Here is an 11,526-nt window from a genome sequence, read left to right as displayed (position 1 = left end):
GTGGTGGTTTCCCTGTCGGGACAAATTCTCAGGATATTCATCCATAATATCCGTAACCATTTTCTTTTTTTTTTTTCTTTTTTTTAAGCAATGCAAGTGTGCGTACAGGTGATTGGACGCCAAGTAGTGATTGATTGACTCTAGTCCAATCAGAGTCCAATTACGGCTGACGACAGACTGCAGCGGGAAGTGTTGACCAATTGCTGCTCGAGAGAGGCGTATCCTTCGCTATTTATTCTACAGTGGGAGCCCAGGGTCGCTTGTCTGACGCAGATCACATTTCTCCAGTCGGAACACAAGGAGTCTTCAAGGATATACCTGCAAACATGTCGAAAGACGTGAGTATTAACCAGTGTATGCTTTTGTCTCGTTTTCGGCTCGCATTATGTTTGAAGTATTCGCTACTCGAAGCTGCTGGAGCAACACTCGTCTGACTGCGTTTTTGTCGCAGCTGCAGTGGCTTCCTATTATAAGGCCGCCATCTTATGGCAGCTGGGCCTCGTGGCCTTTTGTCCAGGCGGTTAGCTGGTTATGAAATACAGGAGTTTCATGCAACGTTTGTTGTCCGCGATCATGTAGAGTAAGCACATATATCTTATTAGCATGTAATCTTGGTGTGCAATTGCACCTAGCTAGCTACCGGCCGCAGCTATTACATCCGATCTGATCAGACTTATCGCTTTAATGGCGGCGATGTCACCCTCCTCCACCCTGTCCTGATTTTTAATGTGGCGTAGAGAGGGATTATTAAAGGATCAACGCAGCGATGTTGATGGAGCGATTTGCTGTGGACGCTGCAGTTGTTTATTTAGAAACGCTACATTGTTTTTGTTTCGAGTATTGCCGTAAATGCCCGGATGCTAAATTCTTTGTCTATTGTGCAGGTCCCACGTGAGCCGGAGCAGCTCCGCAAGCTGTTCATTGGGGGGTTGAGCTTCGAGACCACAGATGAAAGCCTCCGGGCTCATTTTGAACAATGGGGGAGCCTTACAGACTGCGTGGTAAGTAGGCTTCATGCATATGTAAGGTTTTAGGAATATCACATTTTTTTTCTGTGCGTTTTGTGTGTTTAAAAGGCAAGAGCTGAGAATAATAAAACCATCTGTCTTCAGGTCATGCGGGACCCCAACAGCAAGAGGTCCAGAGGTTTTGGCTTTGTAACATACTCGTCAGTACAGGAAGTTGATGCTGCCATGGCTGCTCGCCCCCATAAGGTGGATGGGAGAGTGGTCGAGCCCAAACGAGCCGTCTCCAGGGAGGTATGTTGAAATTGCGGAGTCTGTGATTTGCAACTGCACCTGGGATTTGTGATTAGTTACAATAACAACAATTGTCTTTAATCACAGGACTCAAACAGACCAGGTGCCCACGTAACAGTGAAAAAGATCTTCGTAGGAGGCATCAAGGAGGACACAGAGGAGTCACACCTGCGGGACTACTTTCAGCAGTTTGGCAAAGTGGAGGTTATCGATATCATGACCGATCGTACCTCTGGAAAGAAGAGGGGCTTCGCTTTCGTCACATTTGATGATCACGATTCAGTCGACAGGATTGTCAGTAAGTGCGGACGTCAATGGTTCCTTGTCCTTTGCAGCCAGATTAAGAATCTTCATTGTCCAGAGTGTTAAATGCATTTGCCCTTTTCCCTACAGTCCAGAAGTACCACACAATCAACTGTCACAACTGTGAAGTGAGGAAGGCCCTCACAAAGCAGGAGATGCAGAGTGCAGGTATGAGAGGTAGGCACATTTCATGGATACAAAATGTGCAACATAAGCATTTTATGTTGGCACATTAAACTCCATTTCTAGAGTTAATGCTCTGTGCGCGACGTCTTTGCAGGTCGCAGCGGCGGTGGAAGGCCATACGATTACGACAGAGGCTTCAACCAAGGTGGCAGGGGCAGATACGGAGACGGCCCGTACAACTGCAATGGTGGTGATGGTGGTAAGTAGTACGTTTTGTCAGGCTTTTATTTCTGTTTAAATTTGTGTACACGTGGAACTCAGTTTCTTTTCGTTGTAGGCTATGGAGGTGGCCCAGGCGGACCCGGCGGATATAATAATGGCGGTAACCGTGGTTATAACCAAGGTTACAACCAGGGTGGTGGAGGTGGCGGCGGAGGCTATGGTGGAAACTGCTACGACAACAACGGATATGGTAAGGGTTTCAGCCGAGCTTTAAAATGTCCTGTGTGCTCTGGAGGAGATGAACAAAGTTGGGCAAATTGTCAATTGCAGGCAACTGTGGTGGAGGTGGCGGCGGAGGTGGCAACAGCTACAATAACATGGGACACTACGACCCTCAGGCCTCTAACTTTGGCCCGATGAAGAACAACTTTGGCGGCGGAGGTGGCGGTGGCAGGAACTTTGGTAAGGCTCTTAAAATGGAAACGCCAGATTAAAGTATTTAAAATTCCCCTCTGTGTTAATCAGGTAATTGTTATTGCGCGCAGGTGGCTACGGCGGTGGCTCAAACAATGGTGGCTATGGCCGTCCGGGACGATTTTAAGACGTGAAGCGGTAAGACCTCAAAGGCATGCCTGGAATGTTAATTTTGTATTGCAAAACCAGAGTTTGTCGTTGCAGGGAAACATTAAGTGCAGATTAATTGACTCTGGATGTCAGGCCATTAAAAAGTCAGTGCACAGTTAACAATGTTGTTCCATATTGTTCAACAGGACTGAGTACTTAGGAGAGGAGAGCAAGGAGAGGGGAGCAAGCGAAGTGACAGGGCAGCTGCAGGTTTACCTCCTAAATCTGCTCAGCCAAACAGTTGTGGCAGGTTACAGCTGCTTCAAGAAGAGATGTACAGTAGATGAATCATGGAGGGCCTTCATTTAATCGTTTTGTTTTTGTGTTTTATTATTTTTATCACATGTGTTTCTGGAAAGCAAGCATTCCAATGAGGTTTTATGTAGACCTTAAGATCTGGTTTTTATTTGTAACTGCATCAAATGAAGCTCAAATAAACCATCTTTCAGTTTTTTAAAGTCTGGTTAGCTTCTTGAGTGGTTTGGGAAAGGGAGGGTTCATCCAAAAAAGTGTTTAGAAATACAATTGGACTTGTTGAGTTTTGAGAAGCTGTTTGACCACTTATCTGAGTAGCTTCTTCAGTTCTACGAACTGGTGTGAACTTGTGGTTTAAATGGGGAAGTTTGTGGGTGTAACACATCAGAAACCTGTTTGACCAGAAAATGGTGCAATTCATTTCCATTAACGGCTAGATGCTTACCTGTCGTTTGGGGGTGTAGGGAACTGTTCGTCCCTGTCCCCTTCCTATAAATGGTGCCCTAACCAGCCAATAGCTCCAGTTTCTGATGGGTTTTACCCCCACATAGTCCCCTGTTCGAACCTCTTACCAGTCTGAAGAAGCAACTCGGATGAGTGGTGGAATTTCTTCTCGAAACTCAACAAGTCCAGTTGCTTTTTAAACAACTTTTTTTGGATATACCATGACCTGGATGACTGAGATCCTTCACGGCAAGGGAGGGTTCACTGTTAGATCCTGCACATAGCGGGTGAGGGCTACGTTTCACATCATGACTCTGCAAAAGCCCGTGTGATGCGAGTAGTCACTACATACTCCCATGACTCGATACGTATGCAGTACTGGTTGAGAAATGAGGAGAGGTGCTATCGTCACAAACACCCCGTCACTTGGTACAGACTCTACACTGAAAACTGCAAAGATCATCTGGAGGATGCTAGCTTACATGCAAAGTCTTTGAGGCTAGCCATGGAAGCAAGCTGAGGGAGAGAAGTAGCAAAACCATCGCCAGGATCATTGAAGCAGGGGAGAGTGAGAACAGAAGCCTGAGGCTAGCAGGCAGCAGCTACCAAAAGGCTTAAGGTGCTGTCTGTAGGTAAGACCAGACTTCTCAACTACTGATGGTGTATATCTTGCTTTTGTCATGTAGCTGGTAGTGAGTTTTGTAGCCCAGTAATGAAATAACTGTAACAGTCTTGTGACTTGGACCATTGTTGACTGGTAAAATTGACCTCTCTAAATGTACACAGAGGTCCAACGTATTGCATGCTGTGAATAAAATGAACTCAGCATTTATTTTGTGTGTGTTGATTGTGTTTTACAGATTGTGTTTCTGCCCTACAGGTATCCACACATGATCTCTCCCCCCAAAAAATCAGCCTCCCTTCCAGTTTCCAGTGCAGTCACTCAGGTACAAATAATCAAAACGCTGCACGTCATCACATTTTCAGTTTGTTTGTTTTTTTATTTAACCCGGTTCTGTCTTTCCACAGGTTGGCTGAACAATCAATGTTGGTGCTGAGGATTTTCTTAAAAAAAAAAAAAAAAAAAAACACTCCACTGGAGGCTGCTGTGCAGTTTAATATATATATTTTTTTACTTTTTTAAATAAAATATTTTTATAAAGCCATGTGGTGTGGTTTCAGTCAATTGACGGGGACGAAAGCATGAAAAGTGTCCGTTGATACATGTAAGGAAAGTTCACCAAGAGGATTAAAGCGCAACATGAACTACACATGTAATTTCCAGCAAGTTAAACTTTTATGTTGGCACAGTTGGGTGGAAATGAGTCCGTTCTTCAGCATTGCTCTGCCTTTTGCATTGTGTGAGGTACCAAATAAATTTTACCATCCGGTGTCTGTTGTAGGGAGTATTCATCTATAGAATACGGCTGACCAGCTTCGTCTCGCAAGTGTGAAAACACTTCTGAGTAGAGGTCTGTGAGGCGACATTTGATGAAACCCAAGCTGCGCTGAAACTCGAGCCTCTCCTGCGCCAGGTGTTCTCTCTGGGCCTGCAGCTGGTTCAGTTCTCTTTCAAGGTGTATGATGCTCTCGAGCTTCCTCTTCCTGCAGTTCTGGGCCGCCACCTTGTTCTTCCCCCTCCGTCGAATGTCTCTGACCAGTGCTAGCTGTGTGTCTGTCAGAGTGTACTGTGTCAGGAGCTCATTGAAGTCGTCCACAGGAAGATTGATAATCTTATCCATGGGGAAGGGGATTTTCAAAGCTATGGCCCGCCGCTCGTCTCTGCTCAGTGGGGCGGGAGTGGTGAGGCTTCCATGCGGTTTCATGTACATGTTGAGCTGTGAGCTCCCTCTGCTGGACATTGCAGAACTATTGTAGAGGTCACTCGAAGCGGCTGGGCCCTGCAGCTTCCCTGTCCGCGTAGTCAGACTGTTAGGTTGAGTGTGAGATAAACTGGTCTGGGGTGAAAAGTAAGACGGATGAACCCCCGAATGTAAGTACGGGTGGGCTTGATTTTGGTAGTCCATTGAGTAATGCATGTGCGCCCTCCTGGCATGCTCAGTCATGTTGTCTGGTTCACCGTCACTATACGTCATGCCCATATCTACGCCCTGGTAACCTGGTGCACAGCCGACGGGATTATCCGGAGAGGCCAAAGGTGGACTGGAACCCAGAGACAGACCAGAGTCCGACTCCAGGTCTTCACCTGAGCGCGCCTGTGCGCTTTGTCCATGTGTAGTCCACAGCATGTGTCGATTTATACCCTGAGAGAGGCAGGTGCTGGTTCTCCTGTGACCTTGACCAGTGCCGGACATGTTCATCTGTTCCCTGTGCGCCATGAGAGAGGGCTGTGTTTGAGAGGAGATGGGCAGCATTCTTTGACTCAGATGAGATTCAGAGTTTCCGTACATCGCTTCTGTGTTGCTGCCGAGACGATGACAGGAAGGCACCTCTTCAGAATAGCACCTATCGTAAGCGCCAGCAGTGCTCAGCTCACAAGCAGCAGCAGGAGGAGGCTCCGGGTGGGTCTGAGCCATCCCATAGTCTCCCGCAGGGGCCATGGGCTCCATGGTTTGGTACTGTGCTGTTTCATAGGAGCTTTCGCCGGGGACTTCAAACTCCTGCAACAGAACGTCATGAGCTATGAGTGACATGCACAAACGTCCGTGTCACACAAACGGCAGTGAAATGACCGAGGGCAGTTATCAAATTCGTTTCTGGGACACCCCTTTTTTCACAATGCGTCTGGTTTGCTACAGGGAGAGTTTGCCCCCACTTCAGCCTGCCACCCATGGCTTATGAAGGGCCCTCAAAGAAGTGATCATGTTTCACTTGGAAACAGATGGCTATTGTGCCGTGCAGGGGGCCACAAGCAACACACAGCATGTCCCCTCTCACAATCTCTTCATCCTGCTATCACTCAAATAGACCATTGTTGCCCACATCACCTGGGTGTGTGTCAGTAGAAAAAAATATGATTCTATGGAATTAAAGCAATGCAATTCTAGTGCATTAGTACATTAATGTGGAATTTACATAAATGCAACAAAGAAAAAAAAAAGCAGTTATTTAAAAAAAATATTTTTTTTCTTTCTTTCTTCATATATACAGTTTTACTTTTACATCCATAATGTGCTGCTATTTGGTTAAATGGTTAAATGTGTTCTTCCCTCTATCCACGTGAGGTTTCATGTCCCACTAGTGCCACACAACCCAAAGCATCACACAGCATTTCCATCTCAGTGCTGAACGGTTAACATTATGTTCCTTTAATTAAAATGTGATTTTTCCTCAGTTTTTGGATAACTGTGGCCAGAGAGCTCAACTTGAACCTCTCCTCTCCAAAATACTTGTCTGACTGGCATCTCCAGATGTCTCTTAGCACACTTCAGACACAGACTCTTGTGATGAGGTCGCAGGCATTTAAAAAAAAATAAATAAAAAATTCTAGACCATATTTTTGCAGTCACGCGAGGCTTACACTGCAAACATACAGACATTTTTTCTCAGTAACTTTTCTCAGTGGACAGGTGAGAATTTAGTAGGAACCAATCTGTTGCTTCAACGAGACGCTGGTTTTTAAATGTTACCACACAACTTTTTTAAAAGTTTTATTGAATCAATTAAAGCCTAAGTTTATTCTGCTAAGCAATATGTTTGTTAATAACCTATTTCCCGTTTTCTAATCATTTCCACATTTGTGTCTGTTTTGTCTGGATTTCATTTAATTTAAAAAAAAAAAAAAAAAAACATGGCTTCTAAAACTGTAAGAAAAGCACATTTTTCCTATCTTTTAATTTTAATTACATTGTTGCCCATAAAGTTGGAATTAAATATTTTTACCTCTTCACCTGAAATTACTGTGACAATGTGGATCATGTAAATAGGAATTAAAAAGACAAATGTGTCTGAACACAAAATTATTCCTTTAAAGGCGACAGTGTACATTGAAAATGTGTAGTGTCTTTATTTGTATATGTATTTGACAAAAAACTCCATTATTATACCTCCAGTTTTGTGATAATGTGAAGAAAAATTGCACGTTACATGGGACATGATAAGTGAAGTGACATTTTGCAACTGAATAATGTATTTCAGCGCCACAGTTACCTGCAACTCCGTGATGGCCATCAACTCCTGCCAAGCTACATCCATCTCTGTGTCCTGAGGAACTCCATGGGACCTGACTCCAGGGAAGTTAGTTGGCATCGACACTCCCCCACACAGCCTGCCCGGAGAAGCCGCTATCTTAAATTGGAAAGACAATTTATGTAAAATATTAGAATATTAATAATGATAATAATGTCAGTCTTAAACTTATTTTTCGACTCGACTGTGAGCAGATGCCTGCTTCCTCGCTCTTAGACAAACGTACCTCGCAGGTTCTCCTCAGAGGGAGCACATAGTTGGCTGTTGAACACATTCAGGACAGGCTTTTGCTGTAAAAAGTCAACAACATGTTATTACCAACTAGCAGCTACTGATCAATAACACACTAGAAATTACAATATAAAAAAAAAATCCTTTATATGTGAACCGTTTAGTCACACCTTGTGTTCAACTATGAATTTCTAACAGTACATTACATATCTAAAGACCCGCTGGTGCAAAATAAATGAGTGGGTCCTGTGAAGGTTCCTTTGGAGACGCATAAAGGGTTCAGTTCAGTTGATGTGACTCCTCCCATCAGCTGTCCCAGGGTGCAGCCATGCCAACCCCTGATAAGACAATCTGCGGGAAAACAGCGTGCTCTAACACAGTCTGGTGCCTGATGGCTGCTTTGGAAGTTTTGGTGCATGGCTGACATATCTGCAGTATTTGTTAGGCTCCTTTAACAAAGCTAGACATTGTACGGTAGTTGTAGCTTGTTCTGCTTTTATTTCTGATCTTTTATTTTTAAATAAAAGACTTGCTGTTCCAGCCCTGGTGACGAGAAGCAGTAGCAGAAGATGAGATGAGACTTTACACTGTTGCAGTGCAGTACTTCAGCTGAATTGAAATTACAGATCCACGGATCAGCCACTGTATATACATATACAGACGTTTGTATATACGTATGTCAGTGCATGCAAAGACACACAGGCATGTGGCGCAGCCTGTGTTATTTAATCAGTTGTTGCAAGTTGTTTGTCCATAGATTTAAACCTGAATTAATGACCCCATATTGAGTATACTAGTGTGTCTAACTGATGCGGCAGCATACGACTTCTCTTTATGTAGCCCAATGACATATATCTGCGTGTGCGTATGATCCCTTTTAAAAATTTGAAAAATACTAATTGAATCGTAGGAATACTCCTGGATTTAAACAATTGCTTTACTTGGCAAGTACTTGTCTTTTTTTTTTAACCTTTCAGTGAAAATGTCATTGTTAGAATTTACATGGCATCCTTGATGGTACAATAAATCTTAAAAAAACAAGCAACAAGTATTTCCATCAATAAAAGCAAAAACTGACGTCATTATTTGTCATCCTCAGGCTATTCCACTGACAATAATACAGAAGGCACTTTGTGGTCATGACACGGCCTGTACTCAGTGTTGGGGAGTGGTTGACTTTGAAGTTATAATTATTTGAAATTAAACAGTTAGACCGTTGTAACAAACGGCAGTGTGGTGCCATAGATTGTATCTTATGCACTTTATATCTTTGAGTGTGGCATGAATTAATGGTCCAAATTAATTAAAATTGCTTTTATCTGAAAGGAATGTGCCATGTCTCAGTATAATGCATGTATTTGTTTCTATTAAAGATAAGATGCGATAAGATAATCCTTTAATTTATCCCACAGTGAGATAAATGAAGTGAACCAGGATGATCTGTAATCAAATGTGCTCCCATTTCTTTTTTCAAAGTTTTTATTCACAAATCTCATTAAGCTTTTTTTTAAAAAAAAAATGCCTAAAAAATTTTACATTCAATATGTAATATTATCATTTCAGTAGTTAGTTTGTGTAAATGTTCTGAAACATGATATTGTAACTATTATATTCTATTGCAGTGCTAGTTTATTTAAAATAAGGTGTTAAGACTCACAATCAGAACTCTATACTATTCACTGTGAGGGAAATCAATAATTATTTTATATTTTAAATCAGTAAAATGTAAGTGATTTTTTTTTGTTAAATGAAAATCTGCGTTACTCTAAGTGCACTTCTTACAATTTAAGTGAATAAAAGTTTCATCGGCTGTATAATCTCATTGTTGAGCAGTTTGATAAATGATGCTCTGTGATGTCTCTATGTGTTGTTTTAACAATCACTTAATTCAATACAGACTCCCCTCAGCATAGCTTTGGAATATAAGACAAATCAGTGTGAATGAACATACCTGTGCCACATTCTCTGCGTCTTCAACAGGTGATGAATAAAGGAAAGAAAAACCTCAGACGTGAAGCACAATCCTGGACGTAAGAACAAGAAAAATACTGAGTGCTGTTACTTTTAAGAGATCACAAGAAGTAAAACACATGAGGCCTCCTGCTCTATCTCCTCAACTGTGTGTGTGTGTCTCTCTCTCCTCAGCTACACATACAGCCACCGGCATAAATGGGATGGCTCTGTACAGACAAACGCAATCTTCCTGTAAAGCACCCACACAATTTTTTGCACTCTTGTATCCTTAATAGCACACTTGCACCCTAACCTCCAAATTTCCCCTTTGCCCACATGACAAACCACAAACCAACAGTCTGGCATGCACCACGGCAATCATTCTGTCAGTCCTCACTATAGTAGGTAGATGTTTACAAATCCGAAAAAGCTGCAGCCAAGTTTGAGTCTAATTATGTAATGACAATACACATGAAAGGATCAGGTTAAAAAATGACTAAAAGTGAGTGAAAACTAGCCGTATGGTTGTTTCTTTCCCGGCCAAACCGTACAAGAACGGTGTCCTTTCAAAATCCACCCAAAACGAATGGTATGAGGAGTGTGATGTGGAGCACCTGGAGTCTGAGCCGGCGTTGCAGTGAGGGCCCTGTTCGAGCAGGGGTGGTTTGGAGGCAGGATTGAGACTTAGTTTAGCGGAGATGGAATGTACACCCTCCGACAGGTAAGAAAGACTACATTGTTCCTCTATCTGGCAGAGCAACCGCCAAGGGAGAGAGAGGAGCAGGGGGAGAATGGAGGGGAGCGTGTCTTACATAGCAAGTGGCCATTAAAATCCTTAACAAAAAATCCCCTCATTGCCCTCATCTGAAGCACTGTGAACAGTGAACTCACAATGGGTATGTGTTGTGCGGAGCTGCCTCATTGTGCAACAACTTTCACACAATTGCTTATGACAGAGATGTTTTGTTTTTTTATTATTTCTTGGAGTAATACGTATTCATTATCTGGTTCTGTGATACATAACAGATGGCTTAACAGTGTCAGTGATGATTTTAGGACTAATCTGGATCACATGAAATACTGACGACTTTCCATTCTCTGTAACTGACCCCGCTACTGTATACATTGTGTTAGACATAATGGATGGATTTAAGTTTTTAAGAGCACTGGTTGATGATAACAAATCACATGGACGTACTGAATTAGGCATCTGTCAGTGCAGATTCTTTGGCAGCGCCTACATGTTAAGGCCGTGCATGTGTACCATACAACACATTGAAGAATTGCCTGCGTTCAAGGGAAAAAGAAAAAATACGCAATCATTCCCTCATTGTGCAACAAATGCAAGCGGTTTATTCTAATAAGCACGGCGCGACAGAATTTCTCAGCATTTCGAAGCTGAGAACAGATGTCTCCCCTGTCCTCATAGCTTTTACACTGTTAACTAATTAGATAACCGAAACGAACATAACTGAAGCGCACATGCAACGTCCATGATAAGTGCACGCGAAACACTTTCAGCACAACGGTAATACAGTGCTTTCACCGTACACTGCACATTCAAATACCGTGAGAACATGGAAATTTTCGCCTGACCCACTACAACATCACATCCCTCTGAGATATAAATCATAATGTTTTTTTTTTGTGTCATTGTTCAAAGATGGAAAAAAAGTAGGTGGCTGACAAAGTCAAGAAAGGTGAATGTCTACCAGGAATCAAAGAAGGGACTTCCCAACCCAAGTTCCTAGCACCCAGCCCCTGACTCAACCACTGCCACGGCATGCCAAAGAGCACCCTGTTATTACTGCGACCACAGTAGTTTTGAATCTGGACACAGTTCCCAGGTCAACGCCCACATTCCCTGTTTGTGTTTGTTTGCTTCAATTAGTCTTTGACATCTTTGCTTTCCGTGCCCGCTTGAACCTCTCAAACGCTGTCAGAATTTACTTATTGTGCA

At 42.9% G+C, this 11,526-nt stretch overlaps 2 protein-coding genes across 6 annotated transcripts; one reads left to right on the top strand and one right to left on the bottom strand.

Moving 5' to 3' along the window:
* Positions 1 to 172: 172 nt before the first annotated feature.
* Positions 173 to 4,399, top strand: hnrnpa1b (heterogeneous nuclear ribonucleoprotein A1b). Of its 3 annotated transcripts, XR_007112403.1 has the most exons (11): positions 173 to 338; positions 885 to 1,001; positions 1,113 to 1,259; positions 1,347 to 1,557; positions 1,653 to 1,739; positions 1,843 to 1,947; positions 2,026 to 2,160; positions 2,241 to 2,372; positions 2,456 to 2,522; positions 4,114 to 4,180; positions 4,263 to 4,399. XR_007112403.1 is itself a non-coding variant. In XM_047579882.1 (10 exons), exons 1-9 carry the CDS (start codon positions 327 to 329, stop codon positions 2,509 to 2,511), a joined length of 993 nt encoding a protein of 330 aa, XP_047435838.1. In that variant the 5' UTR covers positions 174 to 326; the 3' UTR covers positions 2,512 to 2,522; positions 2,681 to 2,992. The 3 variants fall into 3 exon arrangements, 2 of the variants coding, with proteins under 2 accessions (XP_047435838.1, XP_047435825.1); XM_047579882.1 differs by lacking the exons at positions 4,114 to 4,180; positions 4,263 to 4,399 and adding an exon at positions 2,681 to 2,992 and having other exon boundaries at positions 174 to 338; positions 1,653 to 1,730; XM_047579869.1 differs by lacking the exons at positions 4,114 to 4,180; positions 4,263 to 4,399 and adding an exon at positions 2,681 to 2,992 and having other exon boundaries at positions 174 to 338.
* Positions 4,310 to 9,737, bottom strand: nfe2 (nuclear factor, erythroid 2). Of its 3 annotated transcripts, none has more exons than XM_047579837.1 (4): positions 9,565 to 9,737; positions 7,609 to 7,672; positions 7,344 to 7,481; positions 4,310 to 5,854 (listed from the first exon to the last, which is right to left on the bottom strand). In XM_047579837.1, the coding sequence occupies exons 2-4, from the start codon at positions 7,654 to 7,656 to the stop codon at positions 4,568 to 4,570; spliced, it is 1,473 nt and encodes a 490-aa protein (XP_047435793.1). In that variant the 5' UTR covers positions 7,657 to 7,672; positions 9,565 to 9,737; the 3' UTR covers positions 4,310 to 4,567. The 3 variants fall into 3 exon arrangements, with proteins under 3 accessions (XP_047435793.1, XP_047435801.1, XP_047435811.1); XM_047579845.1 differs by lacking the exon at positions 9,565 to 9,737 and adding an exon at positions 7,784 to 8,471; XM_047579855.1 differs by lacking the exon at positions 9,565 to 9,737 and adding an exon at positions 7,820 to 8,471.
* Positions 9,738 to 11,526: the final 1,789 nt, after the last annotated feature.

This window comes from Mugil cephalus, chromosome 1 (assembly GCF_022458985.1).
Source record: "Mugil cephalus isolate CIBA_MC_2020 chromosome 1, CIBA_Mcephalus_1.1, whole genome shotgun sequence".
In the NCBI taxonomy this organism is placed as follows: domain Eukaryota; kingdom Metazoa; phylum Chordata; class Actinopteri; order Mugiliformes; family Mugilidae; genus Mugil; species Mugil cephalus.
The sequence above is the reverse complement of the archived record's forward strand: the minus strand, read 5'-3'. Positions and strand labels throughout refer to the sequence as shown.

Coding starts and splice junctions, on each gene's coding strand:
- hnrnpa1b (XM_047579869.1), top strand. Junction 1,948..2,025: donor CTGCAATGGTGGTGATGGTG/GTAAGTAGTACG, acceptor TTTTCGTTGTAG/GCTATGGAGGTGGCCCAGGC. Junction 2,373..2,455: donor TGGCGGTGGCAGGAACTTTG/GTAAGGCTCTTA, acceptor TATTGCGCGCAG/GTGGCTACGGCGGTGGCTCA.
- nfe2 (XM_047579837.1), bottom strand. CDS start 7,656: ATGTGTTCAACAGCCAACTATGTGCTCCCTCTGAGGAGAACCTGCGAG. Junction 7,482..7,608: donor CTCTGAGGAGAACCTGCGAG/GTACGTTTGTCT, acceptor TTCCAATTTAAG/ATAGCGGCTTCTCCGGGCAG. Junction 5,855..7,343: donor TGGCCATCACGGAGTTGCAG/GTAACTGTGGCG, acceptor GTTCTGTTGCAG/GAGTTTGAAGTCCCCGGCGA.